The 24,293-nt window shown below is 44.8% G+C and overlaps 1 protein-coding gene and 1 long non-coding RNA gene across 3 annotated transcripts in view; one reads left to right on the forward strand and one right to left on the reverse strand.

Annotated features, from left to right (window-relative positions):
* Positions 1 to 923: 923 nt before the first annotated feature.
* LOC149445647 (uncharacterized) lies at positions 924 to 7,965 on the reverse strand. Its single transcript, XR_016306370.1, has 2 exons — positions 7,671 to 7,965; positions 924 to 4,786 (listed from the first exon to the last, which is right to left on the reverse strand). It is a non-coding gene; the product is annotated as an uncharacterized LOC149445647 (long non-coding RNA).
* Positions 7,878 to 24,293, forward strand: part of SLC25A22 (solute carrier family 25 member 22) — a 134,393-nt gene continuing 117,977 nt past the window's right edge. Inside the window, exons 1-2 of one of the 2 annotated variants that reach the window (XM_089653573.1) lie at positions 7,890 to 8,181; positions 14,794 to 15,984. In XM_089653573.1, the coding sequence (XP_089509699.1) occupies positions 14,916 to 15,932 (1,017 nt within the window). In that variant the 5' untranslated portion in view covers positions 7,890 to 8,181; positions 14,794 to 14,915 and the 3' untranslated portion in view covers positions 15,933 to 15,984. Of the gene's footprint in view, positions 8,182 to 14,793; positions 15,985 to 24,293 lie in introns of those variants that run through there. The other variant, XM_089653574.1, reaches the window with a different exon arrangement.

Raw genomic sequence — 24,293 nt, forward strand, 5'->3', positions numbered from 1 at the left:
TGGGTAGCACTTCCACCTGGCAGCACTAGGGTCATTGGTTTGAATCCCAACCCTGGCACTACCTGCCTGTAGTTTGCATGTTCTCTCTGTTCCTCCAGGTACTCTGGTTTCCTCCCACACTCCAAAAGACCTGTTGGTAGGTTAACTGGCTCTTGTCTAAATTGGCCATAGTATGTATATGTATGAATGTGAGTCAGGGACATTATAGTGTATGCTCCATGAGGGTTAGGGACTGATGTAAATGTACACTATATATGTAAAGTGCGCTTTATAGTACCCATTAAAAAAAAAGGGAGTTTTTTCATACAGGCTGCACACTGCCCACATGTATGGAAGGAGACAGGGACAACTATTTGAACAGAGTGAGAATGGGAAGTGGTATATAATGTGCTGGGGATGCTAGGATGCATGGAGGACTTTTTTGTAAAATGGCCATTAAAGGTGAACTAACCCCTTAATGACAGGGCTCCACCTTATATTGTCAAAGCACACTCTACTAGGTTTCAAACTATAGGTCTCAGCTTTTTGTCATGGAGCACCTGTTTTGCAGAATCTTTTGTTCATATGTTTTCTACGTTTTTAGAATGTTCAGGCCTCATCTTATGTCACATTCTGGCATAGGGTGCTTCAGGCAGCAACTTGAGTTCCAGGCAGTCACAAGTTTTGTTTGCTGTGTTGCCTACCCCTGCTTTTGGACATTTCAATTGTCTCTGAATAACTGACTCCTGTGTCTCCTAATGAATGAAAAAGAAAATGAAATTTTCGTAGTTACCAAAAAATTAATTTCAAGGATTTCGTTAAGGGACACAGGTCCCACATCTTGTTTGTGATCTTCTCCTAATACTGATTTTCTTCAACATCATAACATGATGAGAGTAGAAGGTGTTATATCTGGCTGGCCTGCTTTTTTCCCAGTGTCCCAATCGCAAATTATTATTATTTTTATTATTATTATACAGTATTTATAAAGCGCCAATAGTTCACTCAGCGCTGTACATTACAAAGGGGGACAGAACATGTGACAGAACAATACCAATACAGTGCAAAACATGAGGGGATTGAGGGCCCTGCTCTTTCGAGCTTACAATCTAGGAGGGAGGGGATGGTGGCACAGGAGGAGATAGCTGTGGGGGATGGAGTGGTAGGAAGAGTGGAGGAGGTCGGCAAGTTAGCAGGGGGTGGGGTAGGCTTCCCTGAAGAGATGGGTTTTCAGGGTGCGCCTAAAGGAGAGGAGAGTAGGTGATAATCTGATGGGTTGGGGCAGGGAGTTCCAGAGGATGGGTGACACCCTGGAGAAGTCCTGGAGGCGGGCATGGGAGGAGGAGACCAGGGAACTAGAGAGAAGGAGGTCTTGTGAGGAGCGGAGTGTGCGTGCTGGGCGGTACTTGGATATTAGGTCAGTGATGTAGTTCGGGGCAGTATGGTGGACAGCTTTGTACGTCAGTGTTAGGATTTTGAATTTGATCCGTTGCGCAATCGGAAGCCAGTGGAGGGATTGGCAGAGGGGGGTGGCGGAGACAGAGCGGTTGGAAAGGTGAATGAGTCTGGCAGCCGTATTCAGGATCGACTGAAGCGGGGATAGCCAGCGGCGAGGCAGGCCAGTGAGGCAAATGGCTGGTAACGGTGCCACCAAAAGCACAAGTCCCTTCCCCACATACTCTTGCTATCAGGATAACAACTTTCCTGCTTAAGGTTTTAACCCTCCACCCTCCTGTGTCCATCTCCTTGCCAGAGTCCTTCTCATGACATTCCTGCCCCTTGATCTTTATACCCCAAGGAAGGAATGTCCACACAAAACGTTAGGATTGCAGATTCTTATTGATGTTACTTTAAGATGGCATTATAGTCACATTACATAGAAATACTATCAAGGAAAACTTGCCATCTTCCCTACTTAGTCTCTCTCCTCACAAGGTCATCAGTACTCATTTAGTGGGTTCTAGCTTGCCTTAGGACAGGGTAAGGCAAACTTTGAGAGGTGGAGATCTACCTGAACAACAGGAAAGAGATCAAAGATCTCAGTGCCCTTTATTTTTTTTCCTAAGAGATTAACATGGCCTAAGTAACTGTAAGCAAAACATAGTGAAATATAATAAAACATGTAATTGTAAAAAATATAAACTAAGCTTACCTTAAAAGTGGATAGTGTCAGTCAGTAGAGCAGTGGGCAGTGTCAGTAGGGCAGTGGATGGTGTGGACAGTATCACTAGAGCAGTGGACAGTGTCAGTAGAGCAATGGACGGTGTCAGCAGAGCAGAGGTTGGTGTCAGTAGGGCAGAGGAAGTCTTAGTCAGTACAGCAGTGAACTTTCTCCGTAGGGCAGAGGACCGTGTCATTAAAGCAGTGAATGGTGGCAGTAGAGCAGAGGTTGGTGTCAGTAGAGCAGTGTACAGTGTCAGTAGTTTTTTTTTATTTTTATTATTTTTTTATTTTTTACAATTTTATTTTTAATTTTTTTCCAGTTTCCCAATTCAGGGGTCTAAACATACTAATGATGTCTCACTTTGGAGAGAGAAACTATGTCCTCAATCTCTATCTCTGCAGCCTCAGCTGCACAGAATGAATGAACAAGAAGAGCTCCCCAACCCTCGCTTCAGACTGTCTCTATCCAGCTCACTGCTCCTTACAATTTGGCTTCCTGAGACAATATCACTGCAGTCACCTTTGGCTTAGGTTCACTTCTTGCAGGTCCTCCAGGGGCATAGCCTCCTCCTGGGAACACTTGGCCTGGCCTAAAAGGCCTTTTGCAACCCACTCTAACCTCCTTCACCATAAGAGTCAAGATGCCTACTCTTTTGGGTGCAGGTCTACCTCTTCCTGTCCTCTAGGCCTGTCCAGGGTCTCCACTAGCTGACTACATCTGCCCAAGAGTGTGGTTTCTGGCTCCCATGCCCTAACTGCAATAGGTTTTCTCCCAAAATAGCTTATATGTGGGCCCTGACTCACCCATTATAACACTACAGGAGGGCTCTAGCTAATGGGGACCTAGTACCTGATGACACAATTCTCTGTAACCAAACACTATTCTGGAACAGAGCCACCTAGTAACAGACTAGCTAACTATATCTGCTTTTAACATACCTAGTGATACTTCACTCATGTCACTGCACAGCAATGCAGTGCATTGTGCTGCTGTGTGGTAATGTGCAATACAGTAATGTGCTACTAGAGTAGTGTAGGTAAATTTATTGTGTATGACTCATGGTAACTGTGTGTGAGTCTGTAATTAGGTCGGGTTACTGCAGGTCAGGCTGAATGGCTTAACAGGTTTGGACTTTATCGCCTCCACCTGGTTCTGGAGGACCATGGAACCTTTCAGAAGCCAGTGAGCAGAAAGGGGGATACCTAATCTGCATGTTTATGGGAGTTTAACCAATCCCAGGTTTGGCGGACCTGGTAGAGTGATGAGACCAACCCATAAATACAGGACAGTGAGGCTGGCAGGGGATTCTGGTGAAAGATGGCGTGCTGAGAAGGCTGTCGTGGCATGGGAAGGGTCCCTACATGTGTACGGAAACATGCACCTCCACCTGACATCAGCAAAGGGTGCCCCAAGCCTGCCAGGGGATTCCTAATCCTGGCTCTCGCTCATTGGGGGTTGGCTGTCCTCCAGGCTGGGCTCGGGCTGGCTCCGGAGGGTCCATTCAGCATCACGGCATGAACAGGATCGAGGCCTGGGAGCAGTGGGCGCAAGGAGGACAGAGTGAGTACATCAGCACACCCAGGGATCTACAAAGAGAGAAACTGCAACACGTAGCAAGCTTTCAAAGGACAGCTTGTGCTTAATCCTTTATCCTTATCCTGGGAGATCTTCAGAGCAGCCAGGAGGGCTGGTAATGTCTGCAGGCTTTAGAACTGAGAACAGTTCTACAGGGGAGAAGAGACATCTCTGCATATAGTTTGAAACAAGCAAAGCTAACTTTCAGAGGGGCTGCGGGTCCCAAGCCCGTAAGCGGCAGTTGCTACTGATCCATAATGACTTACTGCTTACTTGACTTTTTCAAGGAAAGGACAGTCCAGGATCTGTTTCTGTAAATAGGAAGGAAGTTGTCCCTGTGCATTGATTCAGTTAAGCTGGGCATCCCAAAATCCATATTACCCTATCCACGTTATTTCCCCTAATAGAATATCACAAAAACCAAGCTCATGGATTGTTCACTGACTGTGAATGCAAGTGTGGAAAATGAGTGTTGCCTGGCTGTGCAACGGTTAGAGAGATCCTGAAATACAGCGGTCCTCAAGAGGGTAGAGCTATAATAGTTACCATTATCACCTATGAAGCTGTTCACATCAGTGCGCTGTTTTCAAAAAAATTCTGCTTGCTGCATCTTTCATGGTGTTTGGTAAAACCATGCATTTCTCTTTAGCCAATGGCAATGCATGAAAAATGCACTAAAAATGCATTAGGAATAGCCCCAAGAGTCTGGTGTATATGTGATGGCCTCTGCTGCCACTCCGGCCATGCCCTCTGAAGCATATCATCATACCCAGCAAGGGTACTGTGACCAAGCCCCCCCCCGTGGGAGGGGCGAAACATGTCAGAGGGCGTGGCCAGAGTGGCGGCTAAGGTCATCACATACACACCTGACTCTCGGAGCTGGTTTGAGCGGCGTCCATCCCTTCATTTCATCTGAGCTACTGGAAGCTGCGCCCTCTCTCCACATACCAGCGGGGTTACTCTCTTTTATGTCCTAGCTTGGAGTGGTGCCACAAAGTCTTCTCTACCGTCTGCTCATTTTAATGAGTGTGTTTTTCAAGTCATGTGTCCATATTTCCCAGTGAATTTCTGAAAATCAAAAGAAAGAAAGCGCATGTAAAAAGCATGCCAAATTCACATGTCACATCTTGTATTCCAATACAGTTCTACATGTTTGTTTACATGCACTTGTAATGTGTATGTGGTGTGTTTTTTAGGCATTATTTAGGGCTCATTCACACTGGATGAAGTCAAATGTATTTTTAAATGCAGTAGAAATGCATATATAAAAAATGAATCTCAATGAGCCTAGCATACACCATTTTAGTCATACCCAGGACAAGGGGTGGGCAGGAGGGACAGTGGCCCATAGTGCAGCAGTGGAACCCCCTGATCGCACGTAAACTCTAGTTTAGTGGCTAGAAATCAGCGGGCCACAGCTTCATGTCTGCTCTGACAGCTACTACTGTCATGCTGTGCTCCAACATTCCTGCTCTGACAGCTACTACTGTCATGCTGTGCTCCACATGCCTGCTCTGACAGCTACTACTGTCATGCTGTGCTCCAACATGCCTGCTCTGACAGCTACTACTGTCATGCTGTGCTCCAACATGCCTGCTCTGACAGCTACTACTGTCATGCTGTGCTCCAACATGCCTGCTCTGACAGCTACTACTGTCATGCTGTGCTCCAACATGCCTGCTCTGACAGCTACTACTGTCATGCTGTGCTCCAACATGCCTGCTCTAACAGCTACTACTGTCATGCTGTGCTCCAACATGCCTGCTCTGAGAGCTACTACTGTCATGCTGTGCTCCAACATGCCTGCTCTGAGAGCTACTACTGTCATGCTGTGCTCCAACATGCCTGCTCTGAGAGCTACTACTGTCATGCTGTGCTCCAACATGCCTGCTCTGACAGCTACTACTGTCATGCTGTGCTCCAACATGCCTGCTCTGACAGCTACTACTGTCATGCTGTGCTCCAACATGCCTGCTCTGACAGCTACTACTGTCATGCTGTGCTCCAACATGTCTGCTCTGACAGCTACTACTGCCATGCTGTGCTCCAACATGCCTGCTCTGACAGCTACTACTGTCATGCTGTGCTCCAACATGCCTGCTCTGAGAGCTACTACTGTCATGCTGTGCTCCAACATGCCTGCTCTGACAGCTACTACTGTCATGCTGTGCTCCAACATGCCTGCTCTGACAGCTACTACTGTCATGCTGTGCTCCAACATGCCTGCTCTGACAGCTACTACTGTCATGCTGTGCTCCAACATGCCTGCTCTGACAGCTACTACTGTCATGCTGTGCTCCAACATGCCTGCTCTGACAGCTACTACTGCCATGCTGTGCTCCAACATGTCTGCTCTGACAGCTACTACTGCCATGCTGTGCTCCAACATGCCTGCTCTGACAGCTACTACTGCCATGCTGTGCTCCAACATGCCTGCTCTGACAGCTACTACTGTCATGCTGTGCTCCAACATGCCTGCTCTGACAGCTACTACTGTCATGCTGTGCTCCAACATGCCTGCTCTGACAGCTACTACTGTCTTGCTGTGCTCCAACATGCCTGCTCTGACAGCTACTACTGTCATGCTGTGCTCCAACATGCCTGCTCTGAGAGCTACTACTGTCATGCTGTGCTCCAACATGCCTGCTCTGAGAGCTACTACTGTCATGCTGTGCTCCAACATGCCTGCTCTGAGAGCTACTACTGTCATGCTGTGCTCCAACATGCCTGCTCTGACAGCTACTACTGTCATGCTGTGCTCCAACATGCCTGCTCTGAGAGCTACTACTGTCTTGCTGTGCTCCAACATGCCTGCTCTGACAGCTACTACTGTCATGCTGTGCTCCAACATGCCTGCTCTGAGAGCTACTACTGTCATGCTGTGCTCCAACATGCCTGCTCTGAGAGCTACTACTGTCATGCTGTGCTCCAACATGCCTGCTCTGAGAGCTACTACTGTCATGCTGTGCTCCAACATGCCTGCTCTGACAGCTACTACTGTCATGCTGTGCTCCAACATGCCTGCTCTGAGAGCTACTACTGTCATGCTGTGCTCCAACATGCCTGCTCTGACAGCTACTACTGTCATGCTGTGCTCCAACATGCCTGCTCTCCTCCCATCTGCTCAAAGCTGACACAAAAATACACTGGTCGTGTGCAACCACTTTCTAGGCAAGTGATTGGCCTTGCATGGGCAGTGTGCACTCCATGCCATCCATGGACAGCCAGAGTAAGGGGGCAAAGAATGGTCACAAGGGGGCACAGCTACAGTACATGCATTAGGAGGGGAGAGCTGTTCTGCATCATTGCCATGGGTGGTGGATGTACTTGTCCTGGTACTAACTGAGGCGTTTTCATGTGCATTTAGAGAAAGCACAGCAAGCTGCATTTTTTCACACAATAATATACCAGAACTTGTGAATGTACATGAACGCACCACAGACACATGTAAATGCAACTCAGTAAATCATAAAAGTAATGCCCAAAATGTGTTTCAAACAGGCAACTCACTGCAAATGCATTACAAGTGCTTCTAAATGCGCATGCAGAACTGCACACTGAACACAGGGATTGTGATGTAAATGCGCCATCATTTTTTTTTTTTCATTACTGAGTTACATTTTCATGCATTTGCCATGAGTTCTGGTATGGTTACTTGTGTTAAAAAGCATGTTGTACTTTTTTATGTATAAACTAGACTCATTGGCATATTTTTCTTGCGTATGTGTTCCTACTGCGTTTAAATGCATTCAACTACATCTGATCTAAATGAGCCCTAAATAATGCTCTACAAACTCATCATGCATTTGCGGAAACGCCGCGTGTGTCTTCTGAATCTAACGCAATGGTATGAATGGGCCCTACATGTGTACGGAAACATGCACCTCCACCTGGCATCAGCAGAGGGTGCCCCAAGCCTGCCGGGGGATTCCTAATCCTGGCTCTCGCTCACCGTAAAGCGACTTCAGCTCAGGCTCTTTATTGGGTCAAATAGCATTTCCAGCTCAGCCGATAAGAACAAGTGGCAGATTGTCTGAGGCTGCAGATTTCACTGTCTAAAAATGAACTTCCGCACATGATGACAGACTTCCCCTTTTCCTGTGTGCAGGCTGTGTATTAACCCATCAGAGCAGGCTTGGCTGTACATGCAGTGCTGTCATGGCCTATGTCACCCCCTGAACCTCTCTACAGACTGATCCCTGGCCTCCAGAGCTGTCCTCAGGATCCTTCTATGCCCATCCTCTGCTCTCCAATCCAGGAGTGGCATCCTTTGCTCCCCTCCTCTGTGTCACTCCCCCTCCCCTGTGGCTGTGTGTCTTCTGGAGGGGCAGGGCTCTTTTTCTCCTACACATCTCCCTCCCTGGATCTCTCCTCCTCCCTCTGTCTCCTCTTTACACATCTCTTCTACACCAAGGAGTGGATGCCTGCTCCATCCCAGTGACAAGGACCTGTACCAGCAGCAGGTAAGATGCCCCTTGAAGCAGGGAGGAGGTAGGGTTGCTGTCTGTACTCTCTCCTGCCGCAGCTCCGTTATTAATTCATGTGCACTATTTAAATCCCTTTAACCCTCCCTGGGCATGTCTTGCCCAGCCATGTAGATCTCCCTGTGCTCCTGTTCCGGTACTGCTGCCTCTCTGATCATTCCATTGCCATTGACTGAACTCGCAGAGTGACTCCGGTGACAATGAGACATTACTGTGCAGAATTATTGAATTAGGCAAAGACAGTGTCCAGAGTACAATGATCCAGTGACACCCGTCACTAATTACCCTCCATTGTCTGACAACATGAAAGGTGATGTATGATTGGATGCTTTAGGGTACTCTTGAAAGTACAATGAGTTAACTTTGTGATCTGTAGAGCATTGTAGCTTGGAACTAAATTAACCCTTCGATATGTGGAGCTGATGCCGTGTCATACGGGCAACAAACGTGGTATGTCTGCTCCTGTATGGGCTGTTCAATTCCACTCTCTATGAAGACAATGACACCTGTCAGTCATATGTCAATCATTGAAGACTGTGCTCCATACTGCATTTCTGAACTCCAGTCTTACCGTCCGTCCTGCACAGTTGTGCAGGCTCTCCTCTCCTGTGCTGAAAATGCTTAGGGTTACCATACATGATACAATCTGACTATACAATCAACTTTAGATTTGCCAAAACCATGTAATATGTGGGCACAGCTAAACTATCCAATCAATCTGTATCCAATCAGGCAGGCACTGCACAGTGGTTTATCTATTTTTATTTATTACAGGCACTTGTATAGAGCTGTCAATTTACGCAGCGCTTTTATATACTATATTGCACATTCACATCAGTTCCTGCCCTCAAGGAGCTTACAATCTAAAGTCCCTTACTCCAATTCATACATACACAGACCAGGGACAGTTTAGACAGGAGCCAGTTAACCTACCAGCATTTCTTTGGAGTGTGGGAGGAAACCTGAATAACTGGGGGAAACCCACACAGGCACAGGGAGAACATGCAAACACCAGGCAGGTAGTGCCATGGTTGGGATTCAGACTGATGATCCTAGTGCTGCTAGGCTGGTAGGTCTAAAGGTAGTTTTACAATCAGATTGCAATGTGAGCTTTAGTCTGATTTCACTGAATACTGTGAGCTCCTCACAATGTGCATTAGAAACTGCAGCAAATCCCACAGAGCACACCTCATTTTCTAGCTGAAAGATATACAGAATCTTCTATCTCTTTCCTCCTCAATCTGGCTGTCCATGACCTGTCCTTTCATTCATTGTATTTCAGTTCTTTCAATCATGGATGCTCAGCATCACATGTGGGCATTACCTAGGGTGGTCTACTATTTTCAGGACAGCCACTCCCAGCAGCCAGGATCTGCCTACATTGCAGAGAGAAGCACAGAGAGCCAGTGTTGACATCACTGGATAAAAAATAAGGCCTGCAATGAAAATGAATAAAATATACAGTATCTCACAGTAATGAGTACATCCCTAACATTTTTGTAAATATTTTATTAAATCTTTTCATGTGACAACACTTCAGAAATTACACTTTGCTACAATGTAAAGTAGTGAGTGTACAGCTTGTATAACAGTGTAAATTTGCTGTCCCAAAATAACTCAACACACAGCCATTAATGTCTAAACCGCTGGCAACAAAAGTGAGTCCACCCCTAAGTGAAAATGTCCAATTTGGGCCCAAACTGTCAATATTTTGTGTGGCCACCATTATTTTCCAGCATTGCCTTAACCCTCTTGGGCATGGAGTTCACCAGAGCTTCACAGGTTGCCAGTGGAGTCCTCTTCCACTCCTCCATGACGACATCACGGAGCTGGTGGATGTTAGAGACCTTGCGCTCCTCCACTTTCCGTTTGAGGATACCCCACAGATACTCAATAGGGTTTAGGTCCGGAGACATGCTTGGCCAGTCCATCACCTTTACCCTCAGCTTCGTTAGCAAGGCAATGGTGGTCTTGGAGGTGTGTTTATGGTCATTATGTTGGAATACTGCCTTGCAGCCCAGTCTGCAGGGGATCATGCTCTGTTCAGTATGTCACAGTACATATTGGCATTCATGGTTCCCTCAATGAACTGTAGCTCCCCAGTGCCGGCAGCACTCATGCAGCCCCAGACCATGACACTCCCACCACCATGCTTGACTGTAGGCAAGACACACTTGTCTTTGTACTGCTCACCTGGTTGCTGCCACACACGCTTGACACCGTCTGAATCAAATCAGTGTATCTTGGTCTCATCAGACCACAGGACATGGTTCCAGTAACCCATGTCCTTAGTCTGCTTGTCTTCAGCAAACTGTTTGTGGCCTTTCTTGTACATCATCTTTAGAAGAGGCTTCCTTCTGAGATGACAGCCATGCAGACCAATTTGTTGCAGTGTGCGGGGTATGGTCTGAGCACTGACAGGCTGACCCCCCACCCCTTCAACCTCTGCAGCAACGCTGGCAGCACTCATATGTCTATTTCCCAAAGACAACCTTTGGATATGACGCTGAGCACGTGTACCCAACTTCTTTGGTCAACCATTGTGATGTCTGTTCTGAGTGGATGCAAAAAGACAAAGAGAGGGTGCACAGGCCCAGTGCATTACCTTAAAAATTGGTTTATTGTATAAAATGTGATATACTCACAAAAGAATACTAGTCAAAGGTACATCATAAGAAATACAGCAAGGTCCAATCTCCCTGGAAGTGTCTTCTAGGGGACTATAGACCTCCAAATTACTGACGCGTTTTGAGGTGATGCCTCTTCCTCAGAGCCGCTACCAACATAGTCTGTGTTCTCTCTTAAATGAGAGTGTTCATTTAAGAGAGGACACAGACTATGTTGATAGCGGCTCTGAGGAAGAGGCATCACCTCAAAACGTGTCAGTCGTTTGGAGGTCTATAGTCCCTGACAAGACACCTTCCAGGGAGATTGGACCTTGCTGTATTTCTTATGATGTGCCTTTGACTAGTATTGTTTTGTGAGTATATCACATTTTATTATTATTATTATTATACAGTATTTATATAGCGCCAAAGGGTTTGCTCAGCGCTGTACAGTAGCAGGGGGACAGAACAAGAGACAAGACAGTAACAATACAATACACGAGGGGTTCGAGGGCCCTGCTCTTTCGAGCTTACAATCTAGGGGGGAGGGGAAAGTGGTACAGGAGGAAATGGCTGTGGGGGATGGAGTGGTGGGAGAAGTGGAAGAGATCAGTTGTTAGGTGAGGGTGGGGTAGGCTTCCCTGAAGAGATGGGTTTTCAGGGTGTGCCTGAAGGTGAGGAGGGTAGGTGACAGTCTGATGGATTGGGGTAGGGAGTTCCAGAGGATGGGGGAAGTCCTGGAGAAGTCCTGCAATCGAGCATGGGAGGAGGAGACCAGGGAGCTAGAGAGTAGAAGGTCCTGTGAGGATCGAAGGGCACGGGTAGGGTGGTATTTGGGTATCAGGTTGGTTAGGTAGTTTGGGGCGGCATTGTGAATGGCTTTGTAGGTCAGAGTTAGCAGTTTGAATTTGATGCGCTGGGCAATCGGGAGCCAGTGAAGGGATTGGTAGAGGGAAGTGGCAGATGTGGAGCGGTTGGTGAGGTGGATGAGTCTCGCCGCTGAGTTCAGGATAGACTGGAGTGGGGATAGCGTTTGTTTGGGTAGGCCAGTGAGAAGGGAGTTGCAGTAGTCCAGGCGTGAGATGATGAGGGAGTGTACAAGTTGTTTAGTAGTGTCTGGGGTGAGGAAGGTGCGTATCTTGGAGATGTTGCGGAGGTGGAGCCTGCATGACCTTGATAGTGATTGGATGTGAGGTTGGAAGGAAAGGTTTGAGTCCAGGGTGACACCAAGGACTTTGGCATGCGGGGTGGGAGTGATGGTGGCGTTGCTAGTAGTGATGGAGAGGATGGGGGGGGCGCGGGCTGGGGGGAAGACCAGGAGCTCGGTTTTGGACAGGTCCAGTTTGAGGAAATGGAGCGACATCCAGTCTGATATGTCGTTTAGGAGGTGGGCGATGCGGGCGGAGAGTGAGGGGGTGAGGTGGGGGGTGGAGAGGTAAATTTATGTGTCATCGGCATAGAGGTGGTAATTGAAGCCATGGGAGTGTATTAGTCTGCCAAGGGAAGAGGTGTAGATGGAGAAGAGGAGGGATCCGAGGACAGAGCCTTGGGGGACTCCGACAGAGGGGGAGGTGGCAGTGTTATAGGTAACGCTGAAGGAGCGTTGGGATAGGTAGGAGGAGAACCAGGAGAGAGCAGCGTCCCTGATGCCAAGGGAGTGTAGTTTAGTAAGGAGGAGAGGGTGGTCGACTGTGTCGAAGGTCGCGGAGAGGTCAAGGAGCAGGAGGACTGCTCCAATTTTTAAGGTAATGCACTAGGCCTGTGCACCCTCTCTTTGCTTTTTTGCATGCAGTTCATTTGGACACCCCTGGTCCGTTGAGGACAGCAAGACGTGCATTCCATAGGCTATCCATGTATTTTTACAGGCACTGCGGAGTCCATTGTCCAGCGCCGGAGTACGAGCATTTGTTCATTTTTCTTCAAGTTAAGACTGTTCTGAGAGGAACCTGTCCTGTTAAACCGCTGTATGGTCTTGGCCACCATGCTGCAGCTCAGTTTCAGGGTCTTGGCAATCTTCTTATAGCCTAGGCCAGGGGTCTGCAACCTTTAAGACATAAAGAGCCACTTGGACCCGTTTCCGAGAGGGAAAAAAAGACTGGGAGCCGCAAAACCATTGCAACATTTAAAACAAATCCGACACTGCATATATTGCAAAAAGCGCTCTGGTCATGAAGGGGGTTTAAGGGCCTAGTAAGCAAAGGGTTAATAAGGGCCACAGTGTATCGTCATAATCACAATCATAGCCTTAGGGCAGTGGTGGGCAACCTTTTTTTTCAACTGAGCCAAATCTCGCCAAAACCACGATTGAAATTTATTTTGAGAGAAACATTTTTAAAACTGAAAATTCATCCCCCATAGTAATTCATCCCCCATAGTAATTCATCCCCCATATAGTCATTCATCCCCCATATAGTCATTCATCCCCCATATAGTAATTCATCCCCCATAGTAATTCATCCCCCATAGTAATTCATCCCCCATATAGTAATTCATCCCCCATATAGTAATTCATCCCCCATATAGTAATTCATCCCCCATAGTAATTCATCCCCCATAGTAATTCATGCTCCCTATAGTAATTCATCCCCCCCATAGTAATTCATCCCCCCTATAGTAATTCATCCCCCATATAGTAATTCATCCCCCATATAGTAATTCATCCCTCATATAGTAATTCATCCCTCATATAGTAATTCATCCCCCATAGTAATTCATCCCCCATAGTAATTCATGCCCCCTATAGTAATTCATCCCCCATAGTAATTCATCCCCCATAGTAATTCATCCCCCCTATAGTAATTCATCCCCCATATAGTAATTCATCCCCCATATAGTAATTCATCCCCCCTATAGTAATTCATCCCCCCTATAGTAATTCATCCCCCCTATAGTAATTCATCCCCCATATAGTAATTCATCCCCCCTATAGTAATTCATTCCCCATATTGTGTCAAATCACTTACCTTTGCTCCGCGCGTTCCTCTCGCTGTGTTCCCGCGCCGTTCTGGTCTTCAGGGCGGACTGTGAGAGGAGAGGAGTTCGTCACGCTGCCCCGCCTACATCCTGACAGCCAATGTTTGCCAGCGGGCGCCGACCCTATTGCCTGTCACCTGGTGGGCAGTGTGCTCCGGAGCCGCAGGAAAGGTGAAAAAGAGCCGCATGCGGCTCCGGAGCCGCGGGTTGCCGACACCCGGCCTAGGCCATCTTTATGTAGAGCAACAATTCTTTTTTTCAGATCTTCAGAGAGTTCTTTGCCATGAGTTGCCATATTGAACTTCAAGTGACCAGTATGAGAGAGTGAGAGCAATAACACCAAATGTAACACACCTGCGCCCCATTCAAACCTGAGACCTTCTAACACTAAGGAGTCACATGACACCCGGGAGGGAAAACAGCTAATTGGGCCCAATTTTGACATTTTCACTTAGAGGTGCCAAGAGGGTTAAGGCAGTGCAGGAAAATAATGGTGGCCACACAAAATATTGACACTTTGGGCCCAATTTGGACATTTTCAATTAGGGGTGCACTCACTTTTGTTGCCAGTGGTTTAGACATTAATGGCTGTGTGTTGTGTTATTTTGAAGGGACAGCAAATTTACACTGTTATACAAGCTGTACACTCACTACTTTACATTGTAGCAAAGTGTCATTTCTTCAGTGTTGTCACATGAAAAGATATAATAAAATATTTACAGAAAAGTGAGGGGTGTACTCACTTCTGTAAATTATAAAAATTTATAAAAAATAATATAATAAAAATAAATAATAATAATAAAAAAACAATAATGATAATAATAAAAACATTTTTTATCTGAAACTTACATTAGCATGGTGATAAGAGGAGAGGGAGGAACCAAGGAAAGCACAATATAAGCAGATTAAACTTTAGCTTTAAGGATCTTGGTGTCCAGGCCTTATACGTGTACAGCCCTGGCCAAACGTTTTGAGAATGACACAAATATTAGTGATTTTCTTTTTAACACAGGTGTCATTGTTGATGAGGACAAGGCTGGAAATCACTCTGTCATGCTGATTGAGTTAGAATAACAGACTGGAAGCTTTAAAAGGAGTGTGGTGATTGAAATCATTGTTCTTCCTCTGTTAACCATGGTTACCTGCAAGGAAGCACGTGCAGTCATCATTGCTTTGCACAAAAAGGGATTCACTGGCAAGGATATTGCTGCTACTAAGATTGCACCTAAATCAACCATTTATCGGATCCTTAAGAACTTCAAGGAGAGAGGTTCAATTGTTGTGAAGAAGGCTTTAGGGCGCCCAAGGAAGTCTAGCAAGCACCAGGACCATCTTCTAAAGTTGATTCAGCTGCGGGATCAGGGCACCACCAGTATAGAGCTTGCTCAGGAATGGCAGCAGGCAGGTGTGAGTGCATCTGCACGCACAGTGAGGCGAAGACTTTTGGAGGATGGCCTGGTGTCAAGAAGGGCAGCAAAGAAGCCACTTCTCTCCAGGAAAAACATCAGGGACAGACTAGTATTCTGCAAAAGGTACAGGGATTGGACTGCTGAGGACTGGGGTAAAGTCATTTTCTCTGATGAATCCCCTTTCCAATTGTTCGGGGCATCCGTAAAAAACCTTGACCAGAGCAGAAAAGGTGAGTGCTACCATCAGTCCTGTGTCACGCCAACAGTAAAGCATCCTGAGACCATTCATGTGTGGGGTTGTATCTCAGCCAAGGGAGTGGGATCACTCACAATTTTGCCAAAGAACACAGCCATGAATAAAGAATTGTACAAAAACTTCCTCCGAGAGCAACTTCTCCCAACCATCCAAGAACAGTTTGGTGATGAACAATGCCTTTTCCAGCATGATGGATCACCATGCCATAAGGAAAAAGTGATAACTAAGTGGCTTGGGGAACAAAACATCGAAATTTTAGGTCCATGGCCAAGAAATTCCCCAGACCTTAATCCCATTGAGAACTTGTGGTCAATCCTCAAGAGACGAGTGAACAAAAAAAAACCCACAAATTCTGACAAACTCCAAGCATTGATCATGCAAGAATGGGCTGCCATCAGTCAGGATGTGGTCCAGAAATTGATTAACAGCATGCCAGGGCGAATTACAGAGGTCTTGAAAAAAAAGGGTCAACACTGCAATTATTGACTCTTTACATAAACCTAATGGAATTGTCAATAAAAGCCTTTGACATCTGAAACAGCAGACTTTGTAAAAATTAATATTTGTGTCATTCTCAAACTTTTTGGCCAGAACTGTAGCATGTTTTATCTGTGCCAAGCCTTTTCTTTGCATAATTATTATTTTACATGTTTTGAAATAAGCTTTTCAGGGTAGCTGTCTAGCAAAGTGTACAAGAACACGTATCTCTCAAATAGCAGTCTAACATGGTAGGTTTTCACCTCTTTGTATCTTTGGGCCAGAATAGTAATACTGACTGTTATTTCTTGACAGCTCATCTTTTAAATGTTAAGCTGTCAGCCTTCTTAACCCTCCTACCCTCCTAACCCCCTTGTCTTGAATTGCATTGAAACTCTAATGTCTGCCCTTACTTTCTAATGTGCTGAGCAAACTGTTGGCGCTATATAAATCCTGTATAATATTATTAATAATAATATAACAATAATAATACATTATTTTGCTTACCTTTTTCTTCATGCGCATTAAACGACGTACATACATAATTAATAAAATCCATCGGTCATCTAGAGGTTAGAAAATCTGCATTGATTTGCATTTCTCATTCTGTCTGGCTCTCATGCTGGACTATGTTCTGTGGGATAAAAATATAAGAATCTTGTTTTGTAGCTATAAATTAGTTTTATGATATTGTATAGAGGTAAGATGTCAAAAGCATACACAAGTGACAAAGTTATCCTTAGACATGTGACTTTCTGAACAGCAGGCAATATCACATACACACCAAGACCAACCTTTTATGAAGCTGTACTCATTACATCAGGGAGACAGCAACTTACTCACATGGATACTTATAGTGGTGTGTGGGTTGCCCTCAAATGATAGGTGTTAATTGAAAGGAAAGGTCATGACCATTTGTAGCCACAAATGGGTTATTTGGGGGGGGGTGATTTTTTTTTTTTTTTTTGGGGGGGGTGATTTTCAGATATTCTGTAAATACGCCTTCAGCTTCCTCTGTATCTACTTTGAAAATGTGCATAAAAAGCACAAGGGTGCAACCATAGTCCTAGCAGAACATGTGGCCACTATAGGCCCTAGCCGTACAAGTATCCTAGTTCTGGAAAGTGAATATTCAGACAACAGAAGCATTTAGTACAAGACTTTTGAAAAAAAAATGGATGCACACAGAGTGACGGTGACAGCCTCTTTTAAACCCACCACGATCCTCCACTGTCCTAACCATGTGTAAGCTTCCTGCTGGATGGTGTTAGAGCTTGCACGCTAACACTCATCTTCTCCACACTCTCTTATTGCTTCATATCTCTGTAGGATACCTGGTGTTTCAGGTATGGGAGAACATCTGCCCTCCTTCCATGATGCAGTGTTCAGGTCTTTGTCGCTAGTTGCCAAGCCCGAACACTATCATACGAGGGAGGGGATTGTAGCTGCAATTTTGGGGATACCAGGTAAACTCCGGACACGAACATGAGGAAAACAAACCTTTTATTTAACCAGCGCTGGCTGAGACTTAGCCAGACTCATGTCTGCAAAGCTAAGTGGCTTCAAAAACATCTCACAGAGTATACATATTAACAATTATGTCACAATGCATATTTTTACTCTTTCACTTTCTGTACATTCAAAAGGCTTTCTAAACTGTGCGGTATATAGCCTTAAATATCAGCTACAGATAAGGATACCAGCTACAAGCTGGAACACAATACTTCACAGGAAATAAGGGAGGGGGGAAGTGAGCTGGTGACCTTGCTTTTGCAAACACAGGCTGCTTGGAATATTAAAGTTTAAAGGGGAACTCTGCAATATCTGGGTGCTGCCACAGGATGACATTGTCAACCAAGTGTAAGCTCTGACACCATGGGGTTTATTTACTAAAGCTGGAGAGTCCAAAATCAGACTCCCTTCTGCATAGAAACCAATCAGCTTCTAACCTCAGCTTGTTCATTGAAGCTTTGGCAATGAAACCTGGAAGCTGATTGGTTTCTATGCAGAATGGAGTCTGATTTTGGACTCTCCAGCTTTAGTAAATAAACCCCCATCTGTCAGAGAATGTAGACAGAGAGTTAGAACTGTGTAGAATTGTAGTAAGTCAGGCAGGAAGGCTTAAAAGCCTTAGCTCACCATTGGAGCATGTTAGATGTTACACCCATATTCAGGTATTTAGCAACTTCCCCTGCATCTCCTGATCCCCCCATTGTGACAGTGGGTGGGGGATCCTCTCCGCCTGCACAGCCACGTCATTCAATCACAGCAATCCTGTGAATGAAGAAACTCCAAGTCCCATAAACCACTGTGGAAGGTGGCTTGTAGTCCTCAATGAAATACGAGGGCGCTGATGAGCGTTCCCATTGTTAATTCACACTTCCTCCAGCTTTCTAGCAGAAAGCCTGTACGGAGGTATGGGCAGAAAGCTGGAGTAAGTGTCTTCAGGAGCTTGACATTGCCCCTGCAATCCACTGATCTTCTTTCTGTAAATGTATGTTCATATATTATTTTTTTCCCCATAGGCGAACTTAGCCTTTAAAGAGATTTTTGCCCCATTCATTGCAAAGCTACAAAGTCTTCTTAGTGGCTTTTGTCAACGGCTTTGGTTTGCATAATACAGATTTGCATTTCCATACAATTCCTACAAAACTCACATGAAGCAGGCCAAATGCAGGTCAGAAGGAGGTCAACTGCAAGTCAAATGTATTCTGAGGGCTTGTTCACACTATATGCAGGGAGTGGTCCAGCCAAGAAGTGGTTGAAGCTTGTAAGAGGAGTTTACATTCTGTGCTAGGAGGATGCAAAACCCCTGACCTCTCTCTGGATAGTGCTGATTGGCCCTGTGCTGACCATATGCACTCTCCCAAAAAAAAAAAAACCTCTAGCAATACACACCAAACTGAGCATGTGCAGAATGACTCCACACGATGTGTCTTATCAGGAGATAAGAGGGGGGGCACTGGAAGAAGGGGAGGATCAGAGAAGACAGGATAAAACAGCATTTTTACACAATGCAGAGGAGTAACCCCTTAGGTTCCACAGTGAGTATAACAAGCATGCTTTACTGCGTATACAGATTGATTTTACTGTTGTGGGTTTAGTAACACTTTAAAGCAGAACTGCGGTAGAAAACAAATTTGTCCCTTGCAGTGGGGCTGTGCCCACACTGCATGGGTTAACTGCTTGTTTTTGTCTAGGGGTGAGGAGAGTGGAGATATACTTACCTAATATGCTAATCCTCTCAGTGCAAGACCGGTCCCTGCCGACCCTACCCCCCTGCGGTTTAGCGGTCTTGTACGGAGGACTGTTCTGACATCATCAAATCCTTAGACTGGCTCTAGACATGAGGACGGCAGGAACAATCCATTTCTGGACATGGGGGAGCACCGTTTTCTGCAGGATCAAAGGATCGGATGAGTATAAGCTCTATGTTCAACCCTAGACCAAACAGTTAACCCATGCAATAAGGACGCAGACCCACTACATGGGACAGAAAGGTTATTCCTGGAGTTCTGCTTTAATGATTTCAGAAGCATCTTATATTGATGCAAGCTGATGCCATTAACACAAGCCCAAAGCCTGTCAACACAGGTCCAGAATCTGATTGTCACCAGTGGGGGATTTGTCTATCTACGCTGTGTAGAGTTAATGGATGAACCTGATATTTTCCAGTCAACCTGCACCTTACACGTGTATGGCTAGCATTAGTGTGGCTGTACAGGGGATTACAGGAGGCTAATCAAGGGATATTCACAATTTGTATACTGAAATACCTTAATGATTTTGTAATTAATCCACAACTATGGATCAGCTTTAGAGAAAAATACATTAGGAAAAATATTCTAATTAGCAATATGGACTTTAATAATGTAATTTTTGCTGAATATTTGTTGATCGGTTACAGATTGACTGAAACCTTGCTAAAAGATAATGATCTCACTAACTTAGCTTGAAATTCTTGGCTCTTAGGCCAGGCTCACATCTCTCTATGTCTGCTTTTGTCTATTTTTTTGGTCAGTTTTCTAATGTGCTTTGTAGTGCTTTTGACTCGCTTTCACTATTTTATGAGAAGCCATAGAGCATGAAAATGCGCAGAAGATCAGACATGCCTAATTTTTTAACAAACGCAGTGCACAGATGTGAACGGACTCATTGGATTCAATGTATTTTTATGATGCATGCGTTTTTACACATTCCAAAGGAAACCAGGACTGAATAGGCAATGTTAAGAATAATATAACATCTGACTCTACCTTTTAATATACCATAATAATTAAAGACTATAAACAGTAAACGGCACAAACATCTTGTGTATTTGGGAGGAACTGTAGTCAGGATTAAGTGTCATTTCTCTCTGGAGGGATTTTGAACTGACAGTCTTGCCCTTACGGAATCACGTTGCTAAGCAATAGAAATTAGAATGCTACCTCTTGACATCTGGTAAGGTCCAAGAAGTGTCTACTAAGCACAGAATCTTTATCAATTACTATTAAAATGTATATTGAGAGTGGTGTAGAAAGTAATAGCAAGTCTGATGTTTACATTCATTTCATGCTGCTCCCTACTTGGAATATTTACAGATGGTGTCTTCCTATCCCTTCAGGGAGGAAAGAAATCTGATATGAATATTTTTTAATCTTCTAAATGACCATCTGTACAGACATGACAGCGTGATGACGCCTGGAAATGCATAGTTTATGCACATAGCAAAGGAAAAAAGAATTTTGTATGATTACAGATCTGTGTGATCACAGTTGGGACTGTTTTAAGAATAATTCACAGGTTTCTTTATTGGAATTCTGTAAACGTTCAGGAAAGAAACAGCCATGTTGCCTATAGCAATCAACTGCTAGTTTTCTAGCAGGGTGAATACTGTAAATCACAAATAGCTTTGGGCCCTTTTGCCTCTGACTTGTGATTATGGAATGCCCTTGTTAACAAAAGTTGCTGCTATAAAATAGATGGTATATGAGTATTAGATTTGAAATAATACAACATAGAGTGCTTGAAGATGAAATTCCAGGTATGGATATTTTTACATATCAGGAAAAGAAGTCCATAAGCCACACATCAGATAGCAGACCCTTGTGGAAGAGTGAATGGCAGCCTCAGCATAGGCTACAACCAGGCAATGACCCAATGCATTTCGCTCCGCCCCGCTTGGGGCAGAGCAAAACGCGTTGGTGGCATGGCCTGGTCGGAGCCTGCCATTCACTCTTTTACATGGGTCTGGTATCTGATGTGTGGCTTAAGGACCTCTCTTCCTGACATACTGCAACTTGGAGCTTGGACAAGCTCCTTTCCCAGCTAGTACTCACAGCGATCTAGCTTGGACTTTACCTTCCATCTGAAAAGCACCCATTTTTTTGCTTTTGGATATTTTTACATAGTTACATTGGTCCAGCTTGGACCAATGTCACTATATATATACTATACCTGGCAAATCCTGATGGAAGCTGGAAATCAGTAGTAGACAAAGGTACTCCAGAGCCTGTTACCTCCACTAGCTTCCAGGTCCTGTGCCGTGTGTTAGGTTGTCTTCTCAGCATAGGCTTTCAGAGAAAGTTTTGCATTTTCTTAGTGAATGCAAAGTGTTCTCTGAGTGAACGAGGTGGAGATCATGACATCACCACCCTGCCTCTCCACCTCATCCAGTCAGAGAAAACAGTCTTTTTACTCCGGGCAGATGATCAAGGTGGCAGGGTGTGTGGGAAAGTATTAGTAGAAAAGGTGTCAAACTACCAAGAGAACTTTCCCTGAAAATATACAGATGGTGTCTTTATATCTCTTCAGGGAGGAAAGAAATCTGATATGAATATTTTTGAATCTTCTAAATGACCATCTGTACAGATATGACTTTAAGTGGAACAGACTTAAAAAATACTTTAGACCTTGTTGCCAATATAAAAATAAAAACAGAAACTGGCTGCCTTGACTGAGCAGCTACTCAGAGATGTTGGTATGCACAGAACCCCACATGGCCATGGAAAAAAGAGGAATTGCCACAGAAGCAGAAGTCCTTTCCAGTGAATACATAAGATTTTTTTTTTTTAAAATGAAAGCAGAAAAAGTAATAATGTGCAATAACGTAGACACAATTTTTTAACGTAGATGAGCTTTAGGTGTACAGTATGTCAGACATATTTAAGGAGGCCAAGAGCAGCGTGTAATAATCCCTAATAAGCAACTACTTTCCTAAAATCCCATAACGGTGAAATCTTGCACACCATTGTTGGTCTTTGCTCTCCCTAAATAAGTGAATGATGTAACTGACTGACTGAGCTACCCTGTGGCTTCTTATACCACTTGAGACCCCAGTAAATCTTATGGAAGTCCATCAGGAAAAGTAAGAACTCTTTGTGACTGCAGTAGCAGAAGTAAAAATTTTGGTTAATCAAGACTAGGGATTTAACCCCGACACCCCCTTTTCCCTTGCCGGAGCAAATTGGATCATGCTTTGCTGTTTTTTTTGCCTTCCTCTGGATCAACTGTGGGTATAGGATAACTTTTTTTTTTTTTTTTTTTAATGGTTGAACTAGATGGACTTTTGTCTCTTTTCAGCCAGACTAACTATGTAACCATGTGATACCCTGAGAGCTTTAGAGTGATATTAAACCTTTGGGTTTTTTTAATTAAAAAAAGCAAACATGTTATACTTAGCTTCTCTGTGCAATGCTTTTCCTGTTCGGGGGTCCCCTGCAGGCGCTCCAGGCCCCTCCTCTTTGGTGAGTGCCCCTATGAAAAGCTGCTTTCCATGGGGGCATCTGTGCAGGATTGCTCCCGAGCCACCCTGTCTGTGTCTATTGGCAGCAGCAGGAGCCAATGGTTCCCATTGCTATCAATCTGCCCAATGAGGAGGGAGACAGCGGCTAGATCCGCTGCTCTCGTGCACATTGCTGAATCAGATCGGACTCAGGTAAGAAAAAGTGGGGGGCTGGGGGGAGCTGCAGCAGAGAAGGTTTTTCACCTTAATGCATAGAATGCAATAAAGAGAAAGACCTTAAAGCTTTAGAACCACTTTAAGCAATGCATGAATAACCTATAAGACTATCTTCATTTCCACAGCCATATACAGTATACCTTTGTGTTGTTATTATGTATGTATGTATTGTGAGGCACTGGCTGGATGAATTGTGGGTGATGCGCATGAGTCAACTAGGTTTCACCCATAAATATATTGAGAGGCTCTGGGGTTTATGATGGATGTTGAGAAAACAAACTTTTTGTTTCTCAGAATCTCAGAGAGTTCTCTTCTGGGTCCTGACGCCCAGAGACTTTATAGAGCTTTGGGTGGTATAAAACCTCCATCCTTAGGTCCACATCTTACCTGGTATCTAGATCTCATTATTAGTCCCAGCTGTCCACAGGCCTATATATTTGCAAGCTGACTGATGTTTAGGGCTCTCCTCTTTCATTTCCTTTGTTGTTAGATCTTGCTGTTGTGTGAAAAGGCTGACTACTGAGAGAACACTAAAACAGTATGAGTGCTGAATGTTTCTTTTGAGGAACCCATTTGGGGGCATCCGTTTTGTCAGGAACTGACCAGAGTTTAGTTAGTGGCTTGGAGGAGTTCTGTTTGTTTATGCTATGCGCTTGCTGCTCAAAGGCCTTCTGCATTGAAAATGTGTTTGCTTGCTAAATAAATGTGAAGGACAGCCTTGCTTAGACTATTCCTGGGTGTCCGTCTCCTGGACAGTCTAACACTGCCACTACCAGCTGAGCATGTCCTCCTTACAGTATATAGAGTATTTATTTAGAATGGTAAAATATATACTAAATACTGGGAACCATAAAACCTTAAAGTGGTTCTAAAGCCTTAAGGTTTTTTACCTTAATGCATTTTCTGTGCCACATGATCCCCTCCTCATCCATTCCCCATCCTTGTACTTACCTAAGCCCAAACTTGACCTAGCGCTGTGCCCAGGAGCAGTAGATATCTCCACTCTCTCCCTCCTCACAGGGCACATTAATTGCAGTGGGAGGCATTGGTTCCCGCTGCTGTCAACCAAATCCTGTGATGAGGGGGCGGAGCAAAGCTTTGCTGTCTGTTTCTATAGATGCAGGCAGCGCAGCTCAGGATTGAGCCTGTATGAGTGCCCCTATAAAGAGGTTTTCTATGCTGGCACTCACAGAAGAGGAGGAGATAGGAGCCCCAGCAGGGGACCCCAGAAGATCAGGGTTGCTCTGGTAATATTAACAAAAAAACAAAGCTTTACAATCTATTTAAAGGCATATTATAGTTTTATTGTGGTTCATGTGTTTTCAAGGGGTATACCACCTTAACTGTGAAGTCGATCCTCACAGTAGTACAGTTTCTTGCAACATCGGCTTTTCGCTTACACCGAGATACTCTACCTTTCTGGCAAA

This window comes from Staurois parvus, unplaced genomic scaffold (assembly GCF_062004578.1).
Source record: "Staurois parvus isolate SC_StPar_1 unplaced genomic scaffold, SC_StPar_1.0 ptg000715l, whole genome shotgun sequence".
NCBI classification, from domain to species: Eukaryota; Metazoa; Chordata; class Amphibia; order Anura; family Ranidae; genus Staurois; species Staurois parvus.